Source organism: Cucurbita pepo, chromosome 7 (assembly GCF_057944985.1).
Source record: "Cucurbita pepo subsp. pepo isolate OVF chromosome 7, ASM5794498v1, whole genome shotgun sequence".
In the NCBI taxonomy this organism is placed as follows: Eukaryota; Viridiplantae; Streptophyta; class Magnoliopsida; order Cucurbitales; family Cucurbitaceae; genus Cucurbita; species Cucurbita pepo.
The window spans coordinates 316,912-344,857 of NC_141804.1; the positions used below are offsets into that span (position 1 = coordinate 316,912).

Consider the following 27,946-nt stretch of genomic DNA (forward strand, 5'->3'; position numbering starts at 1 on the left):
TAACAGTTCAAATCCACTATCAGTAGATTTTATCTTTTTAGCCGGTTACGTATAGTTGTCAACCTCACGGTTACGTATATTTATAAGGAATGCTTAGTCATCACTACTAGAGATGTCTGTAGGAGCAGATTACGAAATTTTCATTATCTCAATAAATCACATAAACTAATATCTATAAAAAAAAAATGGAAAAAGAAAAGAAAAAAAATCCACGTCGTTTTAGTAAACAAGTAAAAACTGAAGGACTTGCATTTAGCGTCCTTAAGCATAATAAACCATGCTGGTTAATTTCGTAACCATGGTTAAGATTTGTAAGCCGTATATAAAACAGTAGTGTACCCATCTATCTTCATCTTCATCTCCCGCCACATTTCTTATTCGTCTCCTGCCATTTCAATATTTTGAAACTGATCTCTCGAAAGGCATCTCTCCATTTTCTGAAGACATGGTGAGTTGTACAAGCTCTCAGAGAATCATATTTTTCTTTCTTGATCATTACTCTCTCTCTCTCTGCGTTTCAAATTTACTTCTGTAACCGATATTTTCATCCAGGTTGTTGCACAGAAATTTAAGGAAGCAGAGATCACGGAGCAGGACTCTCTTCTCCTGGTTAGTTCCTTTGAAACTTATTATATTTTATTAATCAATTCTTGTGTCTTGGAGATGGATTTGAAATTTCTATTGCGGATAATTGTGGCGAAAGATAGCTGAACTTGAATCTGTTTGTTTGCCTTGTTGTTGAATGTAGCTCGCTCTCTACTCCTTAAACTGATCCACTTAGTTTCCTAATTTTCATCTCCTGCTAGACTTCAGTAGCTCAGTATTTTAGTCATGTAGACCAGCAACATGCTTTCAAAGGATGACCATGACACAATGCAGGCTGGAATTGGCCTGCTGAGGGGATCGAAAATCACACGATGAAGAAAAATGCTCAAATCTTTTTCAACATTTTACTTTCTGCGCACGAAATGTGTTCCGTAGTATTCAACTTAACTTGCAACCCGGCGCTCTTTTTTCCTAACATTGAAAGATTGAAAGATGAGATATAGCTAATGGAGAACCAAATTTCTCAATATACATCTTCCTTATGAGGAGGATTATTGGAGGAGTAATCCTATGTAAGCTAATTAAGAGGAAGATCGTAAGTTTATAGTAAGAAACATATTTCTATTGGCATGAGGCCTTTTAGAGACCTTTTAGAGAAAACAAAAAAAACCATGAGAGTTTATACTCTCAAAGTGAAGAATGTTATACCATTTTGGAGATCCGTGATTCCTAACACTTACATTTTTTTTTAATACTAGCTGGGATATATGACAATGAGTTAGAACTTCAGGAGTTCTGTTTGTAAGATGGTTCATACACTGGTTCAACTGATGAGAACAATGGATAATATGCCCGGAGAGGTAATGGCCAAAGCGAATTCACAATTAGAATGAGAGCGTTGATGTTTCTAAAATGTGAATTTCCACCAAGTACTACAAGATACAGCTTGTTTGGTATCCACATGACTGATTCTTTGTCTCAGCGCACCATATTGATGAAGCTCCTCTACTATGATATTACCATATGTTTCTTGACATACTCTTTTTCACAATTATTCAATGTTTGTTTCAATCGTTGGGAGCATTTGTACTTCACATGCTATTGTGATGCATTTTTCTTGCTTATAGTTTTTATCTACGCTACACCGGCTAACCAATTGTTAATTTGTGCTGCTACTTGCATACAAAGCTCAGGCGTTCACTTTCCTATGACAGTAGAAAAGGATATTTTCTCCTCTAGAACAAATTTGTCGTCGAAGAGATCTCTAATTACAATTGTCTTATTGCAGCCCTCCACTCTTCAGGAGTTACACAGGAACAGGCACACCATCCCTGGACTAAAATCCATGAAGGATGGAGGTTGGAAACGTCAACAGCAAGCCTTTTTTATTAGCTCTTGAAGTAAGGTATTGAAATTTATGGAGATGAAACAACTTTTATGCACAGGTAAAGAGCGTGCTTGATCTGTGTGAGAAGGAAAGTGATTGTGAGATCCCATATCGATCGGAGAGGGGAACGAAGCATTCCTTATAAGGGTGTGGAAACCTCTTTTAACATACGAGTTTTAAGACTATGAGGCCGACAACAATACGTAACTGACTAAAGCGGACAATATTTACTAGCAGTGGACAGGATCATACTGATGTTCTACTCAATAATCGTTCATTTACTTGGAAATGATATTGGTATCTTTTTCTTTTGCTTATTTCTGAGCTGAATCAATAGAATTTCAAAACGATTGATATCCACTTTTAATTTTGACTCTTCGACTTTTTTCTATTTCAGGCTTCATATCATACTCTTCAAAACGTCAAAAGGGAGATGGTTTTGTTGAAGCCAAAGGATGCCGAAGACTTGGTATGCACCATCTTCTATAATTCCGAGTGTTGGCTTTTGTTTTAAAGGATCTCAATACTTGCCTTACGTTCTTAAATAATGAACAAATCATTGTTTCTATTTGGACAATTAGGTGAACGCGTGATCCACTAAGTTTTATCTGAAAAGAAATTTAAAAAATAAAAATAAAGAAGCCATAGTCACGATCCAGAACCTCTTTCAAATCGTAGCCGCATGCCCGAGCCTTACGTATGCATTTCGTGTTTTTCTTCTTTTCAACTCTCACATATATATATATATATGTATATATATATATGCATCACATGGAAACTCCAACAAGAACAAGAAGAAGATGGGTTAGTGACGACAAACTTTTGAATACTTAAAAACTCTGATTCCACCAGAAATGGTCCAACCAACCAATGCTTGCGGTAACCAAGTATGACTTTGTTTTCTCAGATAGACAGAAACCACTTGTGGCATCCTCCCTTTCATTGGATCGGATTCAACGCTGACATCAGACACAAACCATTGGATCGGATCGGATCGGATCGGATCGCCTACCCGTAAGTGTTTTAACTAAGAACAATTAAATTACTTACTAATTGCTGTCTTAGGCCTACATTCTTATTTTGCACCACCCCCACGCTTTCACCTACAAATTTTTTTACCTTTTTTTATTTCGTCTTTACTAATTTTTTAATGTTAGCGTCCATTATAATCCTCTTTCTCTATCTTCCTTTTCCGAGGAGCGGCCGCCACAACTCTTTATGCAGGTACAACTTTACATTCCAACTCTTTTTTTTTTTTTTATACCTTTAATCTTTCTATTTTTAATTAATTAATTAATTATCCTTTCTTAGGTTCCTTATGTTTTCTCGAGCATCTTTTTTATTTCATCCACCCTCACTTTAAACTTAGATAACTTTAATTTTTAAAAAGTGTTTCAATCTTTATTCTCTCATAATTTTTTTTTTGTTTGAAAGATTGTTAAAAAGAAGAAATATATTCCTATAGGCATCCAATGAAACAAAATTGAAAGAAAAATGACATTAAAGCTTAGTTTTTATTCAATTTAGAGTTTGTTTTACACAACGGAAAATATTTAAAAAATTGTTGACTAATTTCATAAAATTTGTAAGTCAATATAATACTAGAAAGTAAAATATTTATGGTTTAATAATTTGTGATTGGAGACAAGTCAGAAGACGTGAAGATTCCCACTTCCCGGCCTCACTTGAAACGAAAATTTCTTTTCATATTGGGATTTTATTCGGCGTGGAATTTTAAAAATAAAGAAATAGGAAGAATTTATTTAGGGTTTAATAAAAATAATTGAATAGCCATTTTTTTGAATGATAAAAATTGAATGGTATTAAATTTGTGTAAAGATTATAGATAGGTAGCAGGGTCCTTGCCGTTGCATTAAATCCCAGCAATAAAGCTAGCAATTGGCAAATAGTGCATTTATATATAAATATATCCAGGAAAAGAAAAAAGGAGGGAGGGGAATAATTGATGATGAAAAAGACAGAATAAGTGCACCCCCATGTCTATGTATCTAATTGTTAATTAAATATGTATTTTTTTTTCTTTATTATAATTGATTTTGAGGAAGAAAAAAAGCAAAAAGATTAGGTCCTCCACTTGCAAGTGTTTTTGTGTGTGTGTGTGTGTGTGTGTGTCTTCCCACTACTCTCCTTTCTCTCTCTCTTTTCCCCCCTCATTCCCTTTTTACTTTTTACTTTTTTATTTTTATTTTATTTTATTTGAATTCACTTAAATGCATTTGACCCTTCAAAAGAGCAAACCACCCATCATCTCAAAAGCTTCAAAAAGAATGTTAGAATAATTGCTTCTTTCTTTTTCCTCTCTCTCTCTCTCTCTCTCTATTTTCTTTACCATTTATTCATACTTAGAACTCTACTCCAACCCAAACCTAATTTTTTTAATTTAAATAACAAAATAAATTCTTCAATTTTAAACCTAACATGTTTGTGTATTTTTTTTATTAGTATGACGTAGATTTTACCGCATTTTGTTGCTTAAAAAATGACGTCATATTATTTGTATTTTTCCATTTGTATATTTCCTTTGTATAGTTTCAAGTTTTTGTTTGAATTTTGTGTTTTTTTTTTTTTTTTTTTTTTTTTGGAGTTTTTGAGAGATTAATCCAGCTAAATTAGTGAATTATTCCTTTAGTTAGATGGGCAAAGATTATAAATGATTTTAAAAAAAATAAATAAAAAGAAAAAGAAAAGAAAAAGGAATAATTGTGAAGAAGGTATAATAGAATTAGGAAATTTTGAAGATTCTGAAAATCTAAAAAATGAAAAACTTTAAATACCTAAGATCGAAGGTGACAATGGATGCACTGTACTCTACAAAAATTATATTGACAAAAGTAAAAGAAAAAGGAAAAAGTGGGGGAGGTGGGATTTAAGCCTTTTGTTTTGTTAGGTACCTCCTGTTTTCCTCTTCCGTTACAACACCCGTTACTCGCCGTTTAAATTCCTAAAACCGTAAAATCACATCCTCCGTTTAATTTAACTCTCTTCTATCACATCCTCCGCTTCGTTTTCATTTTCAACTCCGCCCTCGCCCTCGCCCTCGCCCTCGCCTACACCACCTTCGCCCTCATTTTCCGGCCATAGCTCCAAAGGCGAACATTCCGCCTTATGCTGCAGCTTCCAATCAAGCGCCTGACAGGCACGTGAGCAGTAGTTAACAATCCCACAAACCGAACACCGACGAAACTCGTGCCTCCTTGTCTCCGGCCGCCCACACCCCACGTGCGAACACAGCCTCAGCCCCGGCCCCGGTGGCCCCCCGCGTATAGCGAACCACTCCGCCATAAACCGGCTCGCCGGATGAGCCTCCGCCGCCGGGACATTACAGCCGAAATCGCTTAGCAACGGACACTCTGTGGATGACCCCACCGCCGTGCGGTGGTGTGTGTGTGGATCGCACGTGACCCAAGAACGCGCAGCTCCGCCTGTAACAGTGGCTGCCGTTGACGACAGCACGGCGGCGAGTTCCCGTGCGTTGGCTTGGACGAGAAACCGACGGCCCTCCATAATGTTCTGACAAACACCATAGCCATCTTGAAGGCAATGTCCAAGCTCCCTTAAAGCATCAATATGACCCAAAAACGCAGCCCTGGCACAAAGCGCCACTCCCGCTCTCAAATCCTTATCGTTCTTCGAGCCACCGCTACCGTTGAACTGTATGACAGCAAGTGAATACAACGCCGGCGCGTGGGAGCTAATCGCCGCCTTCGCCATTAAAGAAGCTCCACTCCCTCGGTTTTGCAGACAATAAAACCGAATCTGAGGAAAAAAAAAAAAACAGAAATTCAGAGACCCAAAATCAAAAAATCGTTAAAATTTTCAAGGTGTTTGTTGTTACCATGCCGAGAATATAGCAAGCCTCAACGTTGCCGGCGTCAACGCAGTGTTTAAGAAACCGGTGAGCGGATTCCGACCAGTTTTTAGCTCCGATTGCCAAAGTTTTCTGGGAAGCCTTGGCTAAAACAAGCGAATGACGCCCTAAATTGTTGAATCTCTTGCATCTGTTACACCAAATTCAATCAGCCAAATCGATTCACAACCCCCCCCCAAAAAAAAAAAAAAAAGGAAAAAACATATAACGTACGTAATCAAAGCGCTGATGAAATCGGACGGGGAAGAAGCGGTGGCGCTAAGCTTAGAGAGGATACAGATGAGGAGGTCGTCCGGCAAGGACTGAAAAAAATCAGAAACTACGGCGGAAGAGCGCGGCGGGGAAAAGCGCCTCCTTTTGGGTGAACCGGAAAAATACTGTAAATTTGTTTGTGAAGCTCTCTTCTTCATGTTGGTTCTCATGGGAGAGAGGCTGATATCTGACACAGTCAAACACAGAGGGAAAAGGGAAGGAAGCAACAAACAAGAGCTCATTTATATATATATATATGTAAAGAAAATATTATATGAGAGGTAGTGAATGTACGAAATTAGCCTTGGGGTTGTTGTCGTATTCAAAGGTCAAAATTGGGTTGACCCAGACGGGCTGAGGAGGGCAGCTTTTTGGAGTGCTACCCTGTTTTAGTGTACTACGAAAATAAAATTAATTAATTTAAAAAAAAATTAAAAAAATTATTAATTGGTTTCTGTTGGAAATTAATAATGTTTGTTGGGGGTGACAGATAGGATAGGGCGAGGTGGTATGAATGTATGGATGTATATATGTTTGTATTAGTAGAATAACCGTCGCGCTTAGCTTGGCTTGGCTTGGCTTTGACTTGGCTTTGACTTGGCTTGGCTTGGCTTTGACTTGGCTTGCTTCTCGTAGAAGCGCTTTTTTTGGGGTTTGTTGCTGTTTTCAAAAGCGCCTAAATTATAACTGCTTGCCATTAAAACATCAACAAATGAGCTGGCAGTCCACCTCAGCCTCTCTTATTTCCTTTTATTTATTTCTCATTTTTCTCATTTTTCAAAATTCTTTTTTACTTTAAAATATCTTTTTTTAAGAAAGATTTGAATTTTTTAAATATATTTAAAAAGTAAAAATATTTATAGTGTTTTTAGGTTTAATTAGTTTGAATTAAAATATTATAATACACATTAAACAATATCTTAATCAAAATCTTGAACATCACCAACTACCGTATTCTTTTCCCTTTTTTCGGGTTCTTAATTTATCCGAGGTGTGTAGCAAGAGATTTCGTGAGATCTCGTATCAATTTGAGAGGATAACGAAGCATTCCTTATAAAAATATGAAAATCTCCCCCTAGTTAAGGTGTTTTAAAATCGTGAGAGTGACAGTGATACGTAACGGGTCAAAATGAATAATATCTACTAGCAGTGGGCTTGGGCTTGAAGTTGACGACGATAAGTAACAGGCCAATGCAGACAATATCTGCTAGTAGTGGGTTTAGACTGTTACAAATTTTCTACTTGGAGCCCAGTAATAGGAAAATATCTAGCTTGGTTCTGAGAGCAATTGTTAACTATTGACCCTACTTGTTCTGATGGGTATTCACCCCAAAGTGTTACAGACCGAAACACATTCTCATCTTTTTAAAAATTCCAATATTACCCTTGACATTTTCAAAACTATTCTTTGGGTAGAAATCTTCTACAACATGGAACGACACAACAATGACTCGTGTTGGATGAAAGTCCCATATCGGCTAATTTAGGAAATGATCATGGGTTTATAATCAAATAATACTATCTCCATCGATATGAGTCATTTTGGGAAGCCGAAAGTAAAGTCATTATAGAGAGTCGTGTTCATCTAACAACTCGAACCTTTGGATTAAGTTTGAGAAAACGACATTTTGAAAAATTGACTTTTTGTTCAATATTCAGATGGATTTTAGTATGTTATAAATTTTAAAACGTTTAAGAAAAATAAAAATGGTATTACAAATTTGGAAGAAAATAAGGATATTATTAAAATAAATGACGAAATTTAAACATATATAAAATGTTTGCCTCTATATGTCTGTTGTGAGGTATGTGATTAATGAAGAAAGGGACAAAAATAATAGACAAAAATTAATTAGAAACCCGACAAGTTTAGTGGCATAAGCGGCAGTTGGAGAAGAGTATAAATTAAATTAAAAATAATTATTTTAAAATTCAAAGTGCAACTAAATTAGAATAGAAATCAACGGCTATAAATGCAAAAATGTCTGTCAGCATGGCCTCCGTCGGCGTCTAACCCTAACCGAACCACCGCCGGCCGATGGGATTGTTAACTTTATAAGTCAATCCCACCCCCTTCTCAACCACTCCTCGCCTCCCTACCCCTCTTCTAGAAACACCAATTTCAATAATTATATTCCGTTAAATATATGTTTTTGTTTTCGATGTTCGGCGTTAAATGAAAATTAGTAATATATTTGTTGGCGTTAAATTTTAGGTAAGTCGACGTTTTTTTTTTATGTCGTAGTTTGAACAGTAGTTTAGAGGACAAAGATCTGGCGTGGACGTGATGTTGTGCTTAACCGGCTCCACTCTCATCTTTAACGTTTAATATGTTTGGTGTTAATGAAAACGCGCGATGTATAGATGATGTGGAATTATGGCTCAAGTCACGGATGGTGATGCTGGATTTGAGGTGGAATGGGTCGGTTCTAATTGTAGTCCTTGCATAAAAATCATGCGTGGATCTGGTGTAGTGCTCGTATTCTAGTGCTTAAATCGGTATGCAAATTAAGTTATATCAATAGTGTTTTCATTTACTTAGTTCAAACTGTTGTGTGTCATACATTTAAAGGGTATTTTTCTTTTAAGGATGTACGTCTTCGGTCATCGACAATCAAGGTGGGCTTTGTGTCCAGCCTAGATCCACCGCTAGCAGATATTGTCGGGTTTGAGCTTTTCCTTTTGGGCTTCCCTCTCAAGGCTTTAAAACGAGTCTGCTAGGTGAAGGTTTCCACACGCTTATAAAGGGTGTTTTGTTCTCCTCCTCAACCAATGTGAGACATCACAATCCACCTCCCTTCGGGGCCCAGCGTCCTCGCTGACACTCGTTCTTTTCTCCAATCGATGTGGGACCGCCACCAAATCCACCGTCCTTATTGGCACACTGCCTCGTATCTACCCCCCTTCGAGGAACAACCTCCTCGCTGGCACATAGTCCGGTGTCTAGCTCTGATACCATTTGTAACGCCCTAGATCCACTGCTAGCAGATATTGTTCTCTTTGAGCTTTCCCCTTCGAGCTTCCTCTCAAGACTTTAAAACACGTCTGCTAGGGGAAGGTTTCCACACCCTTATAAAAGATGTTTTATTCTCCTCCGCGATCAATGTGGAACATCACAGTGTCGGGTCAAATAGGCATGTTTTTAAGGTAGTATTTCGTGTAGGAGCTAGCTAGCAACATACCCGACAACATGTTAGATATTTTTCTAATTATGTGACAAAATCTTTTTTTTTACACAAATTTATCGACTGTGTTCTATTTTAAAAAAATGTTTCGATTAAAAAACTATTAATATTCGTAACGGAAATTTTAAACAAGATTAAATTAAAAATTTTACAATAATTTTAGATTAAAAGTTGAAACAAACACGAAAAACATTATTTTAAGCTAATTATTATTTTTAAACACCAAAAAGGTTTCATAAAAGTTGCTTTTAAAAATAAATTAATAATTTTGTTCATGAAAATAAACCATCCTTACTTTTAATCTTTTTATTTCCTTCACTTTCGAGACCCTCTCCCTCACGTGACCTTCTAAGTAACACTTTCATGTTTGTCAGAAAAATATCATTTCTTTAATTAAAAAATAGTGATTTTTTAAGTTTTTTTAATAATATTAAATAATTATTAAAATGCAGAAAAATTATAAAACTTTTAAAAATAAAAATAATTAATTAAGTTACTTAAGTTAAATCAAATCTTTAAAAAAGATTATTAGTAATTATTAATGAAGTGGTTAAGCTAATTTAGGTCGCTTTTACCCTAAAATTCGAGTCATTAATAATTTAGCTATATGTCGTATTCGTTATAATCGCATATCGACCTTCTCTCGATTAATTAAATGTATTTTCCATGCATTATCAATGTATACAACTAGCTAATTTACGTCGTCTGTGACTTATCGGATAAGTTTTATTTAATTTATTTTCTTTCTAATAATTAAATTAAATTGAATCTCCTAACTTCTAAACCAAGTTGGTATTTGATGTTGGCAATTAATAAATAATGAATTAACAAATAATGCATGTTTATTCGTTTGGTATATAATTACTTCATTAAATACATTTTTAATTAAAAATTAGCCCTTTTGTTAGGTAGGAAACGCCAATAATGACCTTCCTAGGCTTTAATTAAACTACATCAAATTCAACTAATACTCGCAAAATATTTTAATTTTTATTAATATAATAATTTTTAATAATAGTTTTAACCAAATAAAAAATAAAGAAGTATGGTCGTTTCACAAAATAATAAATTAAAAAAACTATATTTGAAATTTAAATTAAAAAAAAACTATATTTGAAATTTAAATTAAAAAAAAAACTATATTTGAAATTTAAATTATGTGATGTGGCACGTCTGTTTGGGAGGAGAACAAACCATCATTTATAAGGGTGTGGAAACCTTCCCCTAGCAGACGCGTTTTAAAGCTTTGAAGGGGCCCAAAGAGGACAATATCGGCTAGCGGTGGATCTGGGCATCTGGGCCGTTATAAATTCAGTATCTAATGAAGCCTTGAGGGGGCCCAAAGAGGACAATATCTGCTAGTGGTGGATCTGGGCATTTGGGTCGTTACAAATTCAGTATCTAATGGCTTCAACATTCCTTTTGTGAGATGTCACATCGATTAAAGAGCGGAACGAATGCCAGCAAAGACGTTGGGCTCCGAATGGGGGAGGTGGGTTGAGAGATTCCACATCGGTTGGAAAGGGCAACGAAGTATTAGTAAAGTAAGGACGAGTCTCGAAAGGGGTGGAATGTGAGATCCCACGTTAATTGAAGAGAGGAACAAAGAATTGTTTTAAAAGGATATGAAAACCTCTCATTAGCAAACGCGTTTTAAAAACCTTAAGAGGAATCCGAAAGGCAAAACCTAAAGAGAACAATATGTGATAGCGGTGAGCTTGAACTGTTACACATTTACATCTCTACAACATAACCACATATTTAGGTATCGTACTCTTTTACTTTATTCGAGATCACTCACGTTTGAATATAGTTTTGGTTCATTCATATATCGTACTCGTCACATGTCTACTAACTTTCACCTCCGTTCCGTAAATTTACAAAATACATAGCTATCAATGGATCACGTACATATCTTCCACAGAAAGCAACCAAAAAAATCATAATAATAATAATATTATTATTACGAAAATAAGAGAACGTTGACCGTTGACTGCGATATCCGAACACAAAAGTTAAACCAAAATGACAGTACCGGCCACGGGTATCCACTTCCATTTCCAACTTCCACCGACATTCTTTATTTTATTTATATCATTATTTAATCACCAATTACGTATTTTCTTTTTTTTTTCTTTTTTTTTTAATTTTATTCATATTTTTAAATTTTATTATTATTATTATTAATTCATGGCGAGAAAATAAAATAATGTTTATAGAAAACTTAACCATTTAATACACTTCAACGTAATTAAAAAAACGCTGTCATTTTCATAATTATTATATTATTTAACTAAATGAAGATTTAAACTTTAGCTTTTGGTCGGAAATATAATATTTTAGCGAAGAGTATGATACACCAACTATATAATATATTTATATACGTATATATATACACAAACTATATAATATGTTTTATAACATATGAAGCCAAAAATAAATTTGTTTGGAAGAGTAATGAGATTAGGTATTTATGGTGAAGCAAACTAAGCAATAGATGCATCATTTAATCACATTAATTAAAAAGGGTCGGTATCTAATCTCTTTAATTATGATTATGACTTTTTTTTTTTTAATTTTTTTTCTTTCATTAAATTATTATTACACATTTTTGTTTGAAATATTTCCAATTTTTATCCTAATTTATTAATATGCATTTATCACCGTTTAATTTTGTTTGCCACGTAATTATTATTATTTTTTTTAAATCTTTTTAACTCAAAAGCTAAGAGGATTACGGAAGGTTAGAGAGTTCTTTGCTTAAAAGAAGAGCTAAACGTTGAAATGAAATCATACCTATTAAGCGACGGTTTGTTACTCGAGTCAAATCGAAGTTAAGAGTTGAGTAAAGAAGATCGTTACGCACCTTGATAGTGATTGCATCTTTCTTTAGTTATATAAATGAGCGTATGGATTGCATTAAATGAGCTCGAGTGCATCGAGACCCTGGTAGGGTATAGTATTATTTGGTCGTTTAAGTACATATCAACCCTAAAAGTTAGTCGGTCGAATTTAGCTCGTGTTCGAATGAGAGAATCTATTATGTGACACCCGAGTAAAATCGAAGTAGGTAACATGACTATTTCGGAGGAGAATGTCAGGGTCATCAGACGATAAATTTAGATTCGGAATCCAGATCCAAATCCTGGGCATAGGTTGTTACATACTATGTTCTCCATTGGAGAATGGAACGCGCACACGTTCTTTAATGGAGACACTACGTTGTTGGATAACGTCTCAGTTTAGAGGTTTTAAACCCTAATTTCGATGGACAGAGAAGACTACGTCTTATCGAATACAAAAAACATGAATAGACTACGTCGTAAGGGCGTATTCTTCTAAACCCATTTTCACTCGACAACCCGAGACGACACGTCAGTGCATAATATTGTATAATTCCAACTATGACCCTACCAAGAATAAGATTAAAAAATGAAAGCATTGAATAAAGAAGTGAATGAGAGAGAGAGAAGAAAAATGATTGGGCAAAACCTGTGTCCCCGGCCTCAATGCATGCCTCTGCCTCCAACAGTTGAATAAGTTTGAGTGTGGTGGGCAATAATCCACTGCACCCAACACTCCCAAAACTTCAAGATTTGGTTCATTATTAGCCTCTTGATTTGGGGACCACGTAACCACCCTTTTAGTGTTACTCTCTTCAAGATGACAGCTCAACACTACATATATAGATAGATTGTAACGATTGTCAAAATCTTTCCTTAATAGACACGTTTTAAGTGAGACTAACAGAGATACGTAATAGACTAAAACGGACAATATCTAATAACGGTGGTCTTAGACTATTACAAATGGTATCAAACTCAGGTATCGAGCGGTGTGTCAGCGAGAACGTTGGGCCCTCGAGGGAGGTGGATTGTGAGATCCCACATCGATTGGAGAGAAGAAAACACGCATTACTCATTAAGGTATGAAAAGCTCTTGCCCTCGAACAAGTCAGTCAACTAAAACTTGGGTCGCTGTTCGAATGATGTATTCTTAAGCTTGAAGCCTTGTTCTTGAAAAAACGAGACAGAGAGTTTCTGTTAAGGATATTTAGTACTAAATTATAGTTTACCGTATATATCATATCTTGGAGAATATCTAGATATTTGCCTTCTTACCACAGTTATCTTTCCCTATCTTGTTCTTTTTATTTATTACTATTTTCATATCCTTGTAATTTATGAGTGGTTTTCGCAATTTTCTCTACAATTCTACGGTGTCAAAATCTTACTCTTTTGAGACTTATAGTGCCGTAAGATCTCACATCGGTTAGAAAGAGGAACAAAACATTCCTTACAAGGGTGTACAAACATCTCCCTAGTAAACACGTTTTAAAATCGTGAGACTGACAGAGATACGTAAGGGGCCAAAGCGGACAATATCTAATAGCGGTGGGTTTAGACGGTTACAAATGGTATTAGAGCCAGACACTGAGTGTTGTGTCAGCGAGGACACTGGGCCCTCAAGGGAGGTGGATTGTGAGAGAGGAAAACACGCATTACTCATAAGGGTATGAAAACTTCTCGCCCTCGAACAAGTCATGTCAACTAAAACTTGAGTAGCCGTTCGGATGAAGTATGCTCAAGCCTGAAGCCTTGTTCTTGAAAAAAGGGGATAGAGAGTTTCGAAATATGTTTGGAAATCGATCAACAACGACGTTTATAACATACAAAAAGGTTTGAATTGTTGTGGATAAGTATGGTCGTGAGACTGGGCACGGTTGGAGAGTTGGAGAGTGGAGCATGTGAAGGATGAATAATGAGAAAAAGGATAGACACAAAGAGAAGGGCCTCATAATTCCTTAAAGAGGGGACCAACACCAAATCCCTTTGCTTTGTCTTCTGGCTTCCAAATTGTTACCCTCAGAAATTGGGTATTTGTGGTAATAATAACCACCAAATTTCACTGCCGAGACCTTCACTTCTCATAAGATCCCCTAATCATTTCATGCCGATCAGATCAAATCCTCTGTTTTTCTTTTGTTTTTCATTCAATTTCTTTTGCTTCTCCTCAAAGAAAACTTGGTTCATTTCTGTACCCAAATCCCAATGGATGCCAACTGGTTTACTCCACTTTTCAACGTCCAAAAGCTGGAGGTGCTTTCAAGGTGTTTGTGAAAAGTCCTCAATGAAATCTGCTCTTCTTCAAGCCAATGCATGATTGCCCACATGGCTGAAAGCGCTTTTGAGACAGGTTTCATGCTCGAATTCCACTCTTTTTCTTGCCATTTTCAAGATTTGTTTGTTGATTATCTGTGTCATCTTACCAAACCCTGCTTTTAATTGTTTGATATTTGGTGGAGATTTGCGTAGATAAGTCGTTTGATTGAATGATAATGCTATGATTTGTAGGTGTTAAAACTACAGTTTTGCTTCCTTAAATCCCACAAATTTTGGGTTTTTTCTTGGTCGGTGTGTTCTTCTTCTTTGAATCTCTAATCATTAGCTGAATCTGTTGTGAAATCAAATCCACACCCCTTCATAATTGGGAGCTCAGTTAGAATAATTATGTTGTTGAGTTTAAACTAAGCATGTTTTGATTTGTAACAGTGAAAGAGGGAATTTTACAAGTAATGGACTTGGATAATTCTGATGGTGATGGTTTCTAGGGTGGGCTGAGGAATGAAAATGGAAAAGATCCCTCATCATCAAGCCCAAAACTTCAGTCCACCATCAAATTCGACCGATCCAATCAAACCGAGTCAATTTATTTCGTTAATAAATATTTGTCGGGTAAATTTCTAATGCTAGGAGAATACCTAAGGTATGAGATCCCACATTAATTGGAGAAAGAAACAAGTGTTAGTGAGAACGCTAGGCCCTGAAGGGGTGAATCATTAGATCCCACATTGGCTGAGGAGAGGAATAAACATTTTTGTATAAGCATGTGGAAATCTCTTTCAAGCAGACCTATTTTAAAAACCTTGAGGGGAAGCCCAAAAATAAAAATGACAATTTCTGCCAGCGGTGGGCTTAGGCTGTTACAATAGTATCAGAGCTAGACACCAGACGGTGTGCCAACGAGGACGTTGGGTCCCGAAGGAGGTGGACACCGGGCGGTGTGTCAAGAAGGACATTGGACTCGAAGGGAGGTGGATTATGAGGTCCCACATCAACTAGAAAAGGGAATGACTCCTAGCGAGGACGTTAGGCTCCAAAGGAGAGTGAATTGTAAAATCTCACATCGACTGGAAGAGATAATGAAGTAATCTCGAAAATGGCCTCGAGAGGTATGAATCAAAATGGCCCCGAAAAAAAACCTAATTATGTGCACACCCGAACGTTACGTAATTTAAATAATTAAATGGGTATATATTATGGTTGGAAAACTAAATATTTACTCCACCAAGTTACAGGTACAAATTTTAAAGTAAAAATTCAATGCAACATTCTAACAAAAGTCCCATTAAAAGGAATCCTTCAAAATCGGCTGTTGGGTTGGCTAGCCGACAACTGCACGGTGATCGGCCGCCCTCTTCCACCGCCGCCGCAACTTCTACACGACATCCGACCCGACCCGGAACACGATCGGCACCCAACATCTCCATCGGACCACCGGACACATAGGCATGTAACCCGACCCGACCCATTACATGTGGCGCACCTCGGCATCGGCCTGGCCATCGGCTTCTGCTCAATGACGGACTTCACCACCACCGCGCCGGCCAACACGCTCAGACCGGTGGCAATCTGACTCAGCGCAATCGGATCCATTCTGAGAGAGTAAAGAAAACCGCCGGTTTGAATCGGAGAAAGGATATTGAGATGAAATGAAAAGCGATGAACGGCGAATAGCAAAAATGGGGTTTAAATAAATAAATAAATAAATACAAAATTGTTTACTTCGTTAGGTTTTTCCTGAGTTGAATTGACGGTTTCTATTGGAAGACCGACCCAAAAAAAAAAAAAAAATGGATGCATTTGAATCACGTGTCGAAAATACAGCGACGGCGGCCACCCAAAGTCAAAATTGGAAGCTTTGAATATTTTGCATTTTGCGACGGGCCCGCCGTTGGCCGTCGGCGGACGGCATTGTCGACGGCAAATATTTCAATTTCAAGTTTTCTTTTGTTGGAGCTCTTCAAATTGAAGATGCCCCGATCTCGACAACTCTCGTAGAATCACCCTTTAAACATAAGCGGATGGTTAACAGTCAAGTCCATCACTCGTAGATATTATCAGTTTTGGCTCGTAGAGCTCTTAACTTCACCATTTTTTAAAACGCCTGCTAGAGAAGGATTTCCGTTCCCTCGAGATCTTTGATCTTCTAGAAATAAGTTTTCAACTATTTTGTCCGCTTGATAAATTAATTTTCTTGATTTCCAACAATTTCATCAGTTATTACATATTAAATTAATTGTTTTAGTAGTTAGTTTGTATTAAGCCTTTTGTTTTTTTTTTTTTTTTTCATTAATTGTTTATAATGCAACTAATAAGTAAGATATATAATGGAAAAATATTTAATGGTTTTTTTTCTTTGAAATTAAATTAGTGAACATTGAATAACTTATTGTTGTATTATTGACAATTATTGTAAAATTAGGAAAAATATATTTTATGATTTTTTTTTTCTTTGAAATTGAATTAGTGAACATTTAATAACCTATTGTTGTATTATTGACATATATTACATTCGTTTAGCCATATATTCTTTTGAGTTGGTCAATGGGTCCTAATGATAATACTAATTTATTTTGAATTTTATACGTCATATGCATAATATAAATAATTTTGTGGTAATTAACGCCAACATTCAATCAATAGCCCAAATGTTCTAATACTCCAATCAGCTCCCTTTGGGGTTAGCGTCCTCGCTAGCACATAGTACTGTATGACTCTGATACCATTTGTAACGGCTAGTGAATATTGCTCTCTTTGAGCTTTTCCTTTCCGGCTTATGGAAGGTTTTCACACCCTAATATAATTTAATTTGGGTGGTAGTTTTTCGAAAATATAAATTAAATTTTGATGTATAAAATTAATAAAATAAATAAATATTTTACCATTAATATTTTTTTTATTTAAAATAAAAAATTTGAATACTTTGATTCGAAACAAATTATTGAAATATTTATTTCAACATCCATAATTCAAACCCAAAGTAAGAATTAAAAAAAATTTATTTGAAAAAATTTCAATTAATTTAATATTATTAATTAATGGAGGATTGCATTAAAAAGTAGGAAGTTTATTTAACACCACCAAGAAATTCCATTAATTTAATATTATTAATTAATGGAAGATTGCATTAAAAAGTAGGAGGTTTATTTAACAAAAATACATTGGTTTTAAATTTATTGTTGGCTTTTCTTTTTTTAATTTTATTTTATTATTTATGAGTAAATAATGTTTGATAATTTATTTAAAATTATATTTAGTTTCTTATTTAAAAAATTATAATCCCAATTCAAAATTTGGATATATGATTTTTTTTTAAAAAAAAATTTAAATATATTTAATAAACAAATTTCAATAAAAAAAATTTACAATTTAACTCAAATTATATAATAATAATATTGACAATATGTGAAATAATAATAGATAATAATTAACCATTACCACTGAATTATTTTTGAAGGATTGTTATTTGAAAGGTTTTATTATTATTATTATTATTATTATTATTATTATTATTTTGTATTTTGTATATATATATTTTTGGATATAAAAAGCACTTTACATGTCAGAATAAGCTGTGCTCTTTCTGGTATTCATTTAGCATCACAGTCACATACGGAAAGGAAGGTCCATTTCCTTCTTCTTCTTCTTCTTCTTCTTCTTCTTCCGAGGAACCGTTTTCCGACGAGCTCACCGGAATAAGGAAGGTGCATACTGAAACAGTTGGATAATGGCGCTCCAATTCCATCTTCTCACCTCTCAATCTCCTAAGTTGCCGTCCTTTGCGATGCCGCAGCTTGCGAGTTTCAGATCTCCTAAGTTCGTTGTGGCCTCCACTCTCCGCTCCACTTCCAGGTAGATTCTCCTTCTTTTATTATAATGGAGTGTGTTCCTGAATGGCGATGAATATGAAGCCGTTTCAATTGCATTGTTATCGTTCTGTTTTTCTTCGTTTTCTTCGTTTTTCTTCGTTTTCTATGGCTCATTCCTGCCGGTACGAATAGGTCTCTTCCTTATTCTGTTATAATTCCAGAAAATGAAAATAGATGTTCAATTTTCTTTCCTGTGGCCGTAAATTTGATCTGTAGTTAACCGTGTGGTTGGTATTCTTTGGTGTATTTGGCGGAGCGGTGTTCACTTTTTCTGTCTTCTTGCGAGTGTTCTATCTTGATCATTTGTTCTTCGCTCTGATCTTCCGCAGCTCATATATATATTCCTTTCTCCTGACATTTCTCTGCTTATATGTTCATAAACCGATAATAGACCAAGTTGTTCAGGGTAGAATTCTCTGTAATCCGATTCCTTACTTGTTCTACCTTTGGACAGTATTTTTAATTGTAAAACAGCTCGTTTGCAATGAGGACTTGATTATTTAGAAGAATTGTAATCTGCCTTTGCAGGAACGAGAAATCTCTGTTTGCTTAACTATTTTGCCTTGTTTTGTGTGTTTCGTAAACATACCAGGGAGGTCGAGGCCCTTAAGAAACCCTTTAAGCCTCCTAGGGAAGTGCATCTTCAAGTATCTCACTCGATGCCACCACATAAGATAGAGATGTTTAAATGTCTGGAGGATTGGGCAGCAGAGAACATTTTAGTTTATTTGAAACCAGTGGAGAGGTGTTGGCAACCACTGGATTTCTTGCCAGATCCGGCATCTGAGGGATTTCAGGAGCAAGTGATGGAACTTAGAGAGAGGGCAAAGGAAGTCCCTGATGATTACTTCGTCGTTTTAGTTGGAGACATGATTACAGAAGATGCCCTTCCTACTTACCAGACAATGCTTAACACCATGGATGGAGTTAGGGATGAAACTGGAGCAAGCCTCAGTTCTTGGGCCATTTGGACGAGGTCTTGGACTGCTGAAGAGAACAGGCATGGTGACCTACTAAACAAATATCTTTACCTATCAGGGCGAGTTGATATGAGGCAGGTTGAGAAAACTATTCAGTATTTGATTGGATCAGGAATGGTGAGATCCATCTAACACTATCGAATTTTCCTTTTCCTCATCACATTACTTTCAAATTTTGCTCTTCTTCAAACCCACGAGTGATTAAGAGCACAGTATGCACATAAAGGCACACGAAAGCGCACACACGTTCATACTAGGCTATACTTAATTCATTACAACCTTCACAATTGCTGATGCATTTTGGAGTATTCCACGCACAAATTCTCCATTTTTTCACTAGTCCTGCTAAATTCTTTATTAAAATTTCGTATGGATTGTGTTTATATAGGACCCAGGAACTGAAAACAACCCTTACCTAGGATTTATATACACATCATTTCAAGAGAGAGCAACCTTCATCTCCCATGGGAACACTGCCAGATTAGCAAAGGAGCACGGAGACATAAAGTTGGCCCAATTATGTGGAACAATTGCTGCAGATGAGAAGCGACACGAAGCTGCATATACAAAACTAGTTGAAAAGCTGTTTGAGATAGACCCTGAAGGAACCGTACTGTGTTTTGAAGACATGATGAGGAAGAACATTACAATGCCAGCCCACATGATGTACGATGGCCGTGACAACAACCTCTTCAATCACTTCTCGGCAGTTGCTCAGAGGCTGGGGGTTTATACAGCCAAGGACTACGCCGACATAGTGGAGTTTTTGGTTGGGAGATGGAAGGTGGAACAGCTCACAGGACTGTCAGCCCAGGGGCAGAAGGCTCAGGATTATGTGTGTGGCTTACCAGCAAGAATTAGAAGGCTAGAAGAAAGAGCTCAAACACGGGCGAAAGAAGGTCCTACTGTTCCGTTCAGTTGGATTTTCAATCGGGAGGTTAAGCTGTAGTAGGTACAAAGAAGCAAAAGACGGAATAATCGCCACTGTCAAAAGTATAAGAAACTAGCAATTCGTGTTCTAGTGAAACAAAATCGTGTGATGGAGTCAATTAGAGGTACGAAGTAGGAGAGTTTAAGCGCTCTCTACGTTTTTCTTCTTTTTGTGTAACTTGCGTCAGCTGTAATATCTGGTTCCTCAGAATAACAAAATAATCTAAACATTATACATCATAAATATGTGATTATATAAAAATCTGTGTCTGAATTTTAACGAAATTAGTGGCCAAATTCCTATTTGGGTTTTGAATTTATAATCAATCTTCTGTTTTAGGTGGTATTCAAAATTGGGTGGCAGGCACCCGACCCGCCACACCGTGCATGTTCGGCGACCGTCAAACACCCTCGAGGGGGTTCGCCACAATCCATTGCGGACGCTGTTTTCTTCAACCATTGCTACTAGAGATTGCACTTCAACTAATAATTATTAAACTAAAAAAATCACTTAAATCTTTTTGTTTGTGGTGTGAAGAAATAAGAGATTGGGGAGGAACGCTGAAAGGATTTTTAAAAATCTGACATAAATTCAAAATACTGATCGAATCTCAAATTAGTAAAAGGGACTCGTAAGCTATGAATGAGGATCGAATTTGAAAAAACAAAAGCATCGCTAATCTTTAAGAGTTTAGCACCTGGAATCTAAATGAGCTACCAAGATTACGGAAATTCGTTTTTACTTTCTGGATCTAATTTCATGTGGAAAATCCAGAAAATGAATAAAAAAACAGCAGAAACGGAGATTTGGTTAGATAAAAGACTTGCGAATCAAAACATGAAAAGTGATGAACAGAAGAAGAGAATGAGATTTAAAATGAATGTAGCGACTTGTTCGAGGCCATAATCAAAACTAAAGAAATTTGACAGGCACGGAGAACCGCTATCGTTTGTATGGCCAACCTTCAATGCAATTCACGCCATTATAAATCGACGCCCTTGCTCTGCAAATTGGCTTTCCTCCATTTTTCTTCTTCCATTCACGCAAATCGAAATATAATTTTCAAAAGAGAGATAAAGAAAAACAAAAACAGACCATTACGAAAGAAAAAACCCTAAACGAAAACGCTGAGAATAACGAAGAAGAAACCCTAGAAATTGGAACTCGGAGAAGATCACCGCAAGAGGATTATGAAGAACTGCGATGTTGAAGGCAGCTTTTATAGGCTCTGAAGAAGATGAGCGAAAAGAAAACCCTAACCGCATTAGATTGAATTACAAATAAGCCCTCACAAATTCAATAAAACTCGGTTTCGGTTACTCAAGAAGATGGGCCTGCTTTCTAACGTTCTCTACTTATTGGGCTTTTGAGCCCAATAACTTCAAAGCTCATATACAACAAATATCTTATCTCGGCCCAACTCGTATGAAGCCCATTTCCCAATCCATCCATATTCAAACAAATTTATATGTACTCACCCAAAAAAGGGCAAATTTATAAGTATAACCCAACACAATTATTACAAAAATAATAATAATAGAATAATTGATGTGAATATTTTGGACCTAAAAAATGAATTTAGACAACACTCGAGGCTAAGGCCGAGGCCAAGATCCTCTAGTATGTAGTGTAATGGTTGTAGAGGGGAACCAATAACCAATCATTCCTAGAAAGGGTGTAGAAATTTCTCTCTATATCATGTGCATTTTAAAATTGAGAGTCTGACGGCGATACGTAACGGGCCAAAACAAACAATATCTACTAGCGGTGAGTGAGTTTGGGTTGTTACAAATGGTGGGATTCTCATCACATTGGTCGGAGAGGAAATCGAAGTCTTCCTTATAAAGGTGTTAGCAAACCTCTCCCTATTAGTTATGCTTTAAAATCATGAAGTTGACGGAAGATGCATAACAAATCAAAGTAGACAAGTGAAATTTTTTTTTGTTATGCTTCAAATTTAAAGGCGTTGATAGTGTTGGAATATGTTCGTTAAACTTAGTTCCATTTTTCAAAAGTTTCAATATTTTATCTCCTTTATATTCGAATATTTTTCAATTTTGTATTTCGCCCGAATAAATTTAGATAAGAAACTATTTAAAAAATAATATACCATGCAAGTTTACTATCAACATGCAAGACAATATTGATTTAGTATTTGCAAAGAACTCTACATCTTTTCTGAAGAGAGAGAGAGAGAGAGAGAGAAGAAAAGGCAATGAAATTAGCTCACAATTTTTCTTGACTAACTGATCCAAGCAGTCATCTATTTGAACATGCTATACTGTTAGTGTACCTGGATCAACAATCAAGATCAGATCAGATCAGAAGGGGCTTTCATCAACAAGCATTAATATGCAATCCCAGAAAATCTTGTTCTATGCCTCAGAAAGATCTACGCCCTCACTGACTGGAATTGTTGCCTCCGCCGGTCTGTTTTGGATACCTTCATCCACCGACGGCTGAGATTCGTGCTTTGCAGCAGCCTGGAGCACCCTGTTTTGCACATCCGAGGACGAAGGAGACGTCGGTAGTCCAACGCCGTTCGTCTCAACTTTCCCGGCCGCCCATGATAATGCCTGAGCTCCAAGACTGACTGGAGTAAGCAGCAGCCTAAAAGAATCCACAATATGGGAATAGTTAGAGATTTTTGGTGCAAAAATGATCAAATTTTAAACTGGTCTTAGATAGTTAAACTTCACCTGATATCTTTAGTCAAATCTTCAGCATCATTATAGGAAGAAACTCGCCGATAAATTGTCTGGTGGAGTTGCCATACCATGTCAATATAACAGTAGAGTAATGGTACTTCCAAAGTAGACAACCTAACATTTCTACTTGCAAGTATAGAAAAGTTCCAAGTTGAGTATCATAAGAAGTACCTGACCGAGGCCCAGGATGGCAATTATTTGTAAGGATGTCTCCCACTCTGACAGATAACAAATTATACATCAGAAAAAGATTAAACAAACTCCTTTCGGGTCGATATCAAAAGCAAGAATTAAGATTAAAGGATATCCACTTCAGTTGAGATTGAGTAACAAATGCAGAACATATTTGTAGAAAGGTGGAGTATTAAAGTTCTGCTTTGTGAAACCCAACCGATAGAGTTTATGCAAGCAAAGGATTTGAGATTTGCATTACCTAGTAAAGCATATAAAGTTGCAACGAGACCCTGCACAAAATGAAAAACGAAGAGTTTAGAGAAAGATGCATATCAGAACAACCCCCCGCCCACCCACCAGCAACAACCAACATAAGGGAAAGAGAAAAAAAAAAAAAAAAAAAATTACAGGGAAGATTGTCTTTTATGTAAATGTGAAATGAATGAATTTATCAAGGCAATATAAACTTGATATCTAGCACGTGAGATCCCACATCGATTGGAGAGGGGAACGAGTGTCAGGGAGGACATTGGGTCTTGAAGGGGGTGGATTGTGAGATTCCACATCAATTGGAGAGTGGAACGAGTGCCAGCGAGGACGCTAGGCCCCGAAGAGGGTGGATTGTGAGATCCCATATGCATTGGAGAGGGAAACGAGTGCCAGCGAGGATGCTGGACCTGAAGAGAGGTGGATTATGAGATCCCACATTGGTTGGAGAGGGAAACGAAGCATTCTTTATAAGGGTGTGGAAACCCCTCACTAGCAGATGCATTTTAAAAACCTTGAGGGGCTTTCTAGGGAGAAGATTTTGGTATTGTCTTAGTGCAGGGACTTTGGTGACACAGTCTTTTGATATTGTAATCTTTGTTGATGTTGCAATATAGTTTGTTTGTGTATATTTCTTGTTAGAGGAATCCTGAGAGTCTCTCTATTCCTCTGATTGCAATGCACATGGAGTTAATAACAGGAGCAAAAGCCATGAATAAAAATGAGTTCAATGGTCATCAAATTCTTGCTGAAATATTGTGAATGTAAAGTTAACCTTACCAAACCATAACCCAGAACTTGCACGGGAGATGGATTTATTTCCGCCAAGATCGCCTCAGCTTCCTGAAATGATTGCAGTTTGACTCAGAAGATACAAGTTTACATGGGAACTTGATATTTCTTTGAGCTATTTTCATAATTTTGACTACACAGCAAAAAACGTAAGATACCTCATTAAGTATGCTAAGTGCTGTTTCAGATTTGAGCTCCTTGATGCGGAGGCCCTCCTTCACCCAGGACCGAAATCCACCTTGGATCAAGTATGGTTTCTGTCAAGTAAATATCAAAAGGGCATTGAGTCTGGAGCAATTTGGATGCAAGGAACATTCAATTACTGGATTTGTAAGATTTTTTTCTTATGGTTACCCAAAATAATAATAACAATGCTATAATATAAAGATATTGGTAAGTAATTCATGAGAGAATAGGTTATATGTATCAATCCAAGTCCAACGTTTTAGCAGATATTGTCCGTTTTGGCCCGTTACGTATCGCTGTCAACCTCACAGTTTTAAAGCGCGTCTGCTAGGTAGAGATTTCCACACCCTTATAAGGAATGCTTCGTTTCCCTCTCCAACCAATGGGATCCCACAATCCGCCCCCTTGAGAGCCCAGCGTCCTCGTTCGCACACCGCCTGGTGTTTGACTCTGATACGATTTGTAACAGTCCAAGTCCACACCTAGCAGATATTGTCTGCTTTGGCTCGTTACGTATCGCCGTCAACCTCACGGTTTTAAAACGCATTTGCTAGTGAGAAGTTTCCACACCCTTATAAGGAATGCTTCGTTCCCCTCTCCAACCAGTTGGATCTCACATTGGGATAAAAATAGATGTGCTAATATTTCAACCAACCACGCTGTCTCCAGCATTATTAAAATTCTCATGATCAAACAAAGTTCAAAATTTTGGAAGTGTTTCTACATTCCTTGAAAAGAATGTTAGGAATATAGAATACATGCCTTGACCCCAAGTTTTCTCAATGATCTTGCAATGTTTTTAGAACCTGTACCGTTGGCATCCATGATGATAACCTTGGACCTGTCCTACAGAGAGCACAAGCCAATAATCACACCATTAATCAAACCAAATACTATTTTCTAATAGGCCAAGAACTCAAAGGCCACTTAAAAGAGAAAAAACCGACTACCTCAACAATCTTTAAGTTCCGGATGACAGAAGCAAGTAAAGCGTCATCAAGGTCTCTTCCATTCGTTACTAACTTCCGGATAGAGTCATCAACCTGAAAATTAAGGGCAAAAATAGCTATAAGAAGAAGCATGGAATAGAGTACAATGCTTGTTTTTTGTGTCAAGTAAGAACTTATCATTTCTCTGGATACTTCCAAATAAAACAATGCACACAACCAACCTCTGGTAGAGTTACACTTGCGTAGCGAGCTCGCGCTCTACGTCTAAGATCAGGAATCCCATCTTTTTCTCTCAAATCCTACAGAAAAAAAGAAGAAAAAAAAGACCAACAACAACAAATTTAAAATTTGAACCTGGTACTAAAAATTTCTTATATGTGTGTGTGTGTGTGTGTGTGAGTGTGTGTGTGTATTTCATGAAACAGTAGAAGAGTAGGCTCAAATGAAACGTTCAACACTATAGTTATTTTCTGGAGAAAGGACTTAAACATGCTAATGTTGTGAATACAAAGGCCATGAAATTTTACAGTCTCTTGCCTCAGGCCGGACATCAATAAGAACAGCGTTTTCTGATCCTTTCAGAAGCTCAAAAGTTGATTGAGGAGATAAATCTCCAGAATAACCACCATATGTCCTCCTCCAATAGAAAACCCTGCACAAATCTGATTTAAATCTTAAACCTCAAGAAATGGATTCTATGTTCTCCATGACGCAGCATAATGATAATATCCTCAAGCGTAAAGAATAATCATACCACAGAGTGACAGAGCTTCCAACGAGGAGTACAAATGGAACAAGCGGATCACTTGGATCTAAGCCAAGGATTCTCTCCAAACTCTCAACGGTGAGGTAAATCTGCTTTCCAAAAATACATTTGGATATTGTAATTTGGATGCTGAAGACATGTAATATACATCCTTTAAACAATCAAATAAGACCCAAATAAACTTTTAACCAATACCTTCTGAAAACCAGTCCTGACAGGGCTAAAGATTTCAGCTGCTCTTTGCTCAGATGAACTTAGAGCATCCCTGATTTCAGGAGGAAAGACTTCCTTGACTGACCCATAGGAGTAGACAACAAATGAAGTTGCATTTGCTAGAGAATCCTCAATTGCAACAACTGCTTGTCTCAATACGTCGATCGCGGAAACAGAAGCTTTGAACGAGCCTTCTTTGAACCCAGTTGACAAGTTGGACAGTCGATCACGACCTTGTTCCCCAATCTGATCAACAGATGAAAATATACTATTGAAGGCATCATCAACACTTTGATTGCCCTGTTTAATCAAGGCTGATGTTGATGAGTTAATTGAATCCAATGATTTTTCAATAAGACTTTCCCCTTGTTGAATAGAAGCATTAAAGGTCTTGCTGACCCGATCCAAAAAATCCAAAGCACTTGTTTTCGTGTTCAAAACTGAATTGTTATCGAAATTTAGAGAGTCGGACACGAAGAGCGTTGTCCCAGATGAAATGTTATCAGTTAACACGGTTTCATGAACTGATGGAATTTCACCATGTTGTCCAGAAACATCAAGGAGTGCCTCTCCTCCTGCTGATAAACTGGAATTCTCTACATATTTCACTCCACCTGCCAAAATGTGGAGTTCTTCATTTATTGTTACCAAATGTACAACAACTAACGAGATTTCTACCACTTAGATGATCCGATTCATTTGGAAACCAATAACTAGTGTTACCTATGGATAATTGCTGTTGAGCGCTTGTAGCCAAATCAGAGAAAGAAGATCTTGTGGCAACAGCTTTAGGAAAACCTCCATGGCTACCAACTTGAACGCCCTTTTGGGATGGAAGCAAGAGTTTCAGGCCGCCATGGAAAGTAATCTGCAGGTTTATTTCATTGTTCCATGTCAGAAACATTTGATTACGCATGCAGTTACAAGGATTGAGTATCCCAGATTAAGAGGGCGCCATCAACTAAATACCTAATTGATTGATTCTCCAGCAGAGGAGTGTCATCAATTTTGAAGTATTTAAAGCATTCTATCAAAAACAAATGATGAATAAAGATAGTTCAAAAGCACAAGATAACCTTAGATTGAGAAGAACAGCTAGGCGTCGCCGAGCAAACCGACAACATTTTGAATTGAATCCAAAGAATCGCAGTAATGAGGGAAAAAGCTTCAACAGCCTTTCATCCTAAAGAAGAAAGTTCAGATTAGCGCGCGCGCGCGAGAGAGAGAGAGAGAGAGAGAGAGAGAAATAGCACAGAAACTCCGAAATTCAAAACTATTCATAACAAAAACATCAAAATACGATGAATTCAGATAAAAAATAAGCGAACCATTGGCGATCCATGGAAGAACTAGGTATCAAAACAACTGAAAAAATGATAGTGCGAGAGTGCAGTGAGCTGAACAGAGCAGAACTTACATGAAGATCGTGAGAGATGAATGTTCGAAAGACGAGATTGGGTGAAGAAAGTTGAAAAAGAAATTAGATAGAAGGGATCGAATCGTGTGGCTTATTGAAGAAACTTCATCTTCAACTCTTGTTCTTCGCCTCACGTTTTGCTACTGGTGGGGTGTGAAAATCTTGTTCTTGATTCCATGTGGCTTTGCTCGCTGCCTCTGATTAATGCTAATCACTGTCACTTCGTGATCACACTGGATTAGACACTGCTCAGCCATTCAACTAATCATTTAATTTTTCGTCTTGCTATTTTATTTCTTACTGTTTTTATG

General features: G+C 36.7%; 3 protein-coding genes and 1 non-coding gene across 5 annotated transcripts; 1 reads left to right on the forward strand and 3 right to left on the reverse strand.

The window, feature by feature from the left end:
• Nucleotides 1–4,637: 4,637 nt before the first annotated feature.
• Nucleotides 4,638–6,314, reverse strand: LOC111798659 (F-box protein At1g67340). The gene is made up of 3 exons (XM_023681947.2): nt 6,036–6,314; nt 5,790–5,952; nt 4,638–5,710 (listed from the first exon to the last, which is right to left on the reverse strand). Exons 1-3 carry the CDS (start codon nt 6,242–6,244, stop codon nt 4,928–4,930), a joined length of 1,155 nt encoding a protein of 384 aa, XP_023537715.2. The 5' UTR covers nt 6,245–6,314; the 3' UTR covers nt 4,638–4,927.
• An 11,638-nt stretch (nt 6,315–17,952) lies between these two features.
• On the forward strand, nt 17,953–20,462 carry LOC111798098 (acyl-[acyl-carrier-protein] desaturase, chloroplastic). The gene is made up of 3 exons (XM_023681064.2): nt 17,953–18,234; nt 18,844–19,348; nt 19,620–20,462. The coding sequence occupies exons 1-3, from the start codon at nt 18,110–18,112 to the stop codon at nt 20,178–20,180; spliced, it is 1,191 nt and encodes a 396-aa protein (XP_023536832.2). The 5' UTR covers nt 17,953–18,109; the 3' UTR covers nt 20,181–20,462.
• Nucleotides 20,463–21,041: 579 nt separating this feature from the next.
• Nucleotides 21,042–21,166, reverse strand: LOC111799347 (small nucleolar RNA snoR86). Its single transcript, XR_002815817.2, has one exon. It is a non-coding gene; the product is annotated as a small nucleolar RNA snoR86 (small nucleolar RNA).
• Nucleotides 21,167–22,255: 1,089 nt separating this feature from the next.
• Nucleotides 22,256–27,929, reverse strand: LOC111798638 (Rhodanese/Cell cycle control phosphatase superfamily protein). Of its 2 annotated transcripts, none has more exons than XM_023681910.2 (15): nt 27,547–27,929; nt 27,295–27,401; nt 26,942–27,086; nt 26,201–26,832; nt 25,994–26,094; nt 25,777–25,891; nt 25,461–25,538; nt 25,240–25,332; nt 25,052–25,135; nt 24,262–24,360; nt 24,092–24,154; nt 23,304–23,334; nt 23,042–23,088; nt 22,862–22,920; nt 22,256–22,772 (listed from the first exon to the last, which is right to left on the reverse strand). In XM_023681910.2, the coding sequence occupies exons 2-15, from the start codon at nt 27,340–27,342 to the stop codon at nt 22,538–22,540; spliced, it is 1,830 nt and encodes a 609-aa protein (XP_023537678.2). In that variant the 5' UTR covers nt 27,343–27,401; nt 27,547–27,929; the 3' UTR covers nt 22,256–22,537. The 2 variants fall into 2 exon arrangements, with proteins under 2 accessions (XP_023537678.2, XP_023537677.2); XM_023681909.2 differs by having other exon boundaries at nt 27,636–27,928.
• Between the last annotated feature and the right edge of the window lie 17 nt (nt 27,930–27,946).

Excerpts from the sequence above, each read along its gene's own strand:
- LOC111798659 (XM_023681947.2), bottom strand. The coding sequence starts at position 6,244 with ATGAGAACCAACATGAAGAAGAGAGCTTCACAAACAAATTTACAGTAT. Across the intron at positions 5,953-6,035 it reads TTCATCAGCGCTTTGATTAC|ATGCAAGAGATTCAACAATT; the intron begins GTACGTTATATG and ends TTGGTGTAACAG. Across the intron at positions 5,711-5,789 it reads CTTGCTATATTCTCGGCATG|ATTCGGTTTTATTGTCTGCA; the intron begins GTAACAACAAAC and ends TTTTTTCCTCAG.
- LOC111798638 (XM_023681910.2), bottom strand. The coding sequence starts at position 27,342 with ATGTTGTCGGTTTGCTCGGCGACGCCTAGCTGTTCTTCTCAATCTAAG. Across the intron at positions 24,361-25,051 it reads TGAGAAAACTTGGGGTCAAG|AAACCATACTTGATCCAAGG; the intron begins GCATGTATTCTA and ends TTTACTTGACAG. Across the intron at positions 24,155-24,261 it reads CACTTAGCATACTTAATGAG|GAAGCTGAGGCGATCTTGGC; the intron begins GTATCTTACGTT and ends CAATCATTTCAG.
- LOC111798098 (XM_023681064.2), top strand. The coding sequence starts at position 18,110 with ATGGCGCTCCAATTCCATCTTCTCACCTCTCAATCTCCTAAGTTGCCG. Across the intron at positions 18,235-18,843 it reads ACTCTCCGCTCCACTTCCAG|GGAGGTCGAGGCCCTTAAGA; the intron begins GTAGATTCTCCT and ends TAAACATACCAG. Across the intron at positions 19,349-19,619 it reads ATTTGATTGGATCAGGAATG|GACCCAGGAACTGAAAACAA; the intron begins GTGAGATCCATC and ends GTGTTTATATAG.